At 44.4% G+C, this 3,843-nt stretch overlaps 1 protein-coding gene across 1 annotated transcript in view; it reads left to right on the top strand.

The window, feature by feature from the left end:
- The first annotated feature begins 745 nt into the window (after positions 1-745).
- myot (myotilin) overlaps positions 746-3,843 on the top strand; it is a 41,012-nt gene continuing 37,914 nt past the window's right edge. The window contains exons 1-2 of the mRNA XM_008279488.1: positions 746-751; positions 959-1,033. Of these exons, the coding sequence (XP_008277710.1) occupies positions 746-751; positions 959-1,033 (81 nt within the window). The remainder of the gene's footprint in view (positions 752-958; positions 1,034-3,843) is intronic.

Raw genomic sequence — 3,843 nt, 5'->3', positions numbered from 1 at the left:
TCCCCCAACTGGTCTATGCCACCATGGCTTTTATGAATCGCTCTATGTCTGGTCCCTCCCCCAGGACCATTTTGCCTTGGGAGACCCTACCAGGGGCGAATTCCAAACAACAGATGATCTGTTCGAGGCAGCGCTCTTCAGCTGCTCCCTGTTATATATTAACTCTGATACTCTGGACTGCAGGCACAGCAGACTGCAGCCAAAACACAGGATTCATATGCAGCACAGATTCAAACATGTTAAACATCAATATTGNATGCATGTCGTAGAAATCACCTCAGGAAAGTATTTCACAAAGAAAAGTCATTTTGAGTTTTGGCGTGAAATGAAAAAGCCATGCTATAGGGCTGCTGTTATAGCTCACCTGGTTGAGCTGGCGTCCTATGTGTAGGGCTACAGGCCCAATGTGGAGGTCATGAGTTCAAATCCCAGGTGGTGCTGTGGAGCAATTTTTCTAGTGAAATGTGTATTGTTTTTCCAAATTATAAAATTTTTCACCGGGTCTGATGTACATGGCAATTTTGGTGAGTTTTCGAGTATGTTTAGGGCCTTAAAAACACGTGTCTTTGGCACAAATAATAATAATAATCCGAGCAGTTACAATAGGGTCTTCGCACCCTTTTGGGTGCTCGGACCCTAATAATAATCACAACGGTTACAATAGGGTCCTTGCACTGGAGTGCTCGGACGCTAAATATACTCCAATTGAACAGATTTACCTTGGGTTATATGGGAATACGCTTAGATGGATGTGAGATAAGAACAGGGATAGAGTAGTTTGAGATAAACAGGATTTTGAAATTAACCTGAAAACACTGAAGGAGATTGAGGCCTCCCCTACAGGCTCCACAGACACCACTAAGGTAAGTGGTGAGCCTTATTACTTCAAACTATGAATCACTCCTGCAGGTCTGTGATGTCCTGACATTGTGCTGACGTGTATTTCTTGTTGCCACAGATTGCTGATGACCACGTAGAGGCTATTCTTGCTCAGGAATCTCCAGGTGTCCAGGCCCAGGAGGAAGTACAAAAGGTGAGGGCGAAATGAGGCGCCATGAAGGTGACCTCCAAGGTGGTGATAAAGTAATGCACAAGAACATTAGACAGTAGCGGAGAAAGTGTTGGAGCCTTTTACAATTACAAGAAGAAAAAACGTTTAAAGCAAAGCGGTGCACAAAGTCAACACTGATCAGCTGATCACACATCCTCTACGAATGGTGATCTAGCTCTTCCCTGTCACAAGAGGACTTTCCCCCTCAGTGCCACGTTCTTCTTCTTCAGCTACACTAGAGGGCTCTAAAGTACAACCTGGCACTTTGGAAACTGGTAAATATCCACTTTATTTTGCTGTAGTTGATGATGACGACTGAAATGATGATGAAACTCAAAAGTTGCTGGTGATCCAGGGATGCATAAGTCCATAAATGAAGAAGGTAAGCCAAAGAAACACAAACATAGCAAAACAAAGAGGCTGTATGTCTGTAGATTCATGGCAGTCCTCAGAGCTTCAGTACAAATCAGCTACAACCAAAGTACACCAAGTACAGTCGGTCTCAGATTTATTCATACCCTTCCATTAAAGAAAAGGCAAAACTCACAATAGTCACTCAAATAACTAGAAACTGAAAAAATTAATAATAAATAAAAATTTGCTAAATTATATTGTAATGAAATAAGACATTGCTTTTGAATTGTGGTTGAAAAGAATAATTTAAAAAAATAAACTTTGCCAGACAAATCAGAGCACTTTGACCAAAATCTAAATACCTGTCAACAGGTGCAGAAGTCTGACTGAGAGTTACAGAAAACACTNAAACGATTTGAAGTGCTGGGCTGCACAAAGGGCTCTCTGCTGAGGGCATCAGCTACCACATTCCTGGGACCAGGTATGTATTTAATGTCGAACTGAAATGGCGCAAGCTTAGCAATCCATCTCTGCTCGCAGGCGTCCAGTCGGGCCTTTGACAGGATGTAGGTCAGAGGGTTGTTGTCGGTCCACACCGTGAACCGGTGACCCCTCAACCAATGATGGAACTTATCGCACACTGCCCACTTCAATGCGAAAAACTCTAACCTGTGTGCAGGATATCTGGACTGTGCATGATAGAGAGACTTGCTAGCAAAGGCGATTGGCCTAGCAGTTGATCCATCAGCAGGAACCTGCGACAGTACAGCACCGGGACCATTAGTGGAAGCATCCACTGAAAGCGGAAAAGGCTCACTGAAATTCGGGTGAGCTAACGGTACTTGAGCCAGCAGAGCCTGCTTAAGCTGGTGAAAAGCTTGTTTGCACTCATCAGTCCAGTCCTCAGCACTTAGTTTCCTTTGAACCTTCTTCTTTCTTCCTTTCCCTCGGGGACTTATCGTGCCTGCAACAGGAATTCCTTTCTTTTTCATGTAAGTCATCATCAGTGTTTCCCACTCCTGAACTGAGTGTGTGTCGTTTCCATCCCCTTTAAAACTCACTGGCTCTTTAACATCAGGCCTCACTACCACGTTCAACAGCGAAGAATCCGCCATTGCATTGCTCACAGCCCCACAGCCTAAGCGGGATTCAATGCAAGAGGCTATACTTTCACCTATAGAGAGCCCAATCTGTGATGCAATGCCAGTCAGGAGTTTGTCAGCCCCACTCTCATCCTGCAGTTTCTGAGTGTGTGGATCACACTGGGGTGGTTCTTTAGCAATATTATCATCAAACTTAAAATGATCAAAACCAGGATTGGGAGTAGACGAAGCCGGAGTAAGCAGAAGTCTTGCTCTGCCCCTTCCAAGTGATGGTATAGGGGTGAAACTCACAGAACCCCTCCCTCTACCAAAAACAGGTGTATTTTCCATGTCTAGGACTCTAACAAAGCAACAAGATAGATAACATAAAATGCAGGACAAAAATAATGTACTGGGAGAGATAGCTCAAATACCCACAATAAGAAAAAAAAATTCAGTGACCAAACCCACTTAATCACACATTTAAAAAAAGTATTTCTTGCCTCAAGTAGAAAATGAAATCAGAGCCAGAATGTACATCTAGCTCTAAAAATGGCAATCTTCTTCCCTTTTTAAAATTCACCCTCAATATCAATTTCACCAAGCTGTCATTGAAAAGAAAAGAAAAAATCACGCAAAATCACATTGTCTTTAGAACAATAGCAACACATGAATTAAGTCAAACACACTTGGGTACATTAAAGTCTTTTGCGAGGCAATATCACCACCTTATGGCTCAAATGCAGATACACGTACTGGCAAACCAATTACCACACCTCCGCCGGTACAGTGAAAACGTCACGGCGTGCGCGTAGTTGTCCAGTCTGCGGCGCAACCGTGGCAAGATGATCCGCCTGAAACTCCAACTCCCGTCCCGCGTCGTTGTCCCGGGCGCGCGCCGCGACTCCGCGCCACAACAGCGGTCCACCAGGAATTAGACGGGTCCCAACCCGCCGCGGTCACGTAGAAGAATGGGTCACTGCACCAATGTAACCCCTTCGACTCTGCGTTGTGTTTATTAATAATGAGTCGGAAGGCAGAATGGTATTTTCTCATTTATTGGTCCACCTGGCAACACAAAATCACTCTGGTCAGCGGGCTCAGGCGTCTCGTGCACAGCACTCTGTGAAAGGAGCAGCACGGTTATACCACCTCATGTCCGCTAACTAGCTAGCCAGCCAGTTAGCTAGTTAGCTAGCTAGCTAGCTAGCGGACATTCTCAATTTCCCAAACCAGTGCACACAGACAAACGACACACACATCCACACACTCTCGTGAACACTAATGCAACTGATTACACACTCATATTTCCAAAAATAAACAAAACAAACTCATAACACAACCATTCATGAGCTC

The sequence above is a fragment of the Stegastes partitus genome, unplaced genomic scaffold (assembly GCF_000690725.1).
Source record: "Stegastes partitus isolate 25-593 unplaced genomic scaffold, Stegastes_partitus-1.0.2 Scaffold160, whole genome shotgun sequence".
Lineage (NCBI taxonomy): Eukaryota > Metazoa > Chordata > Actinopteri > Pomacentridae > Stegastes > Stegastes partitus.
This window is presented reverse-complemented; position numbering and strand designations above follow the sequence as displayed.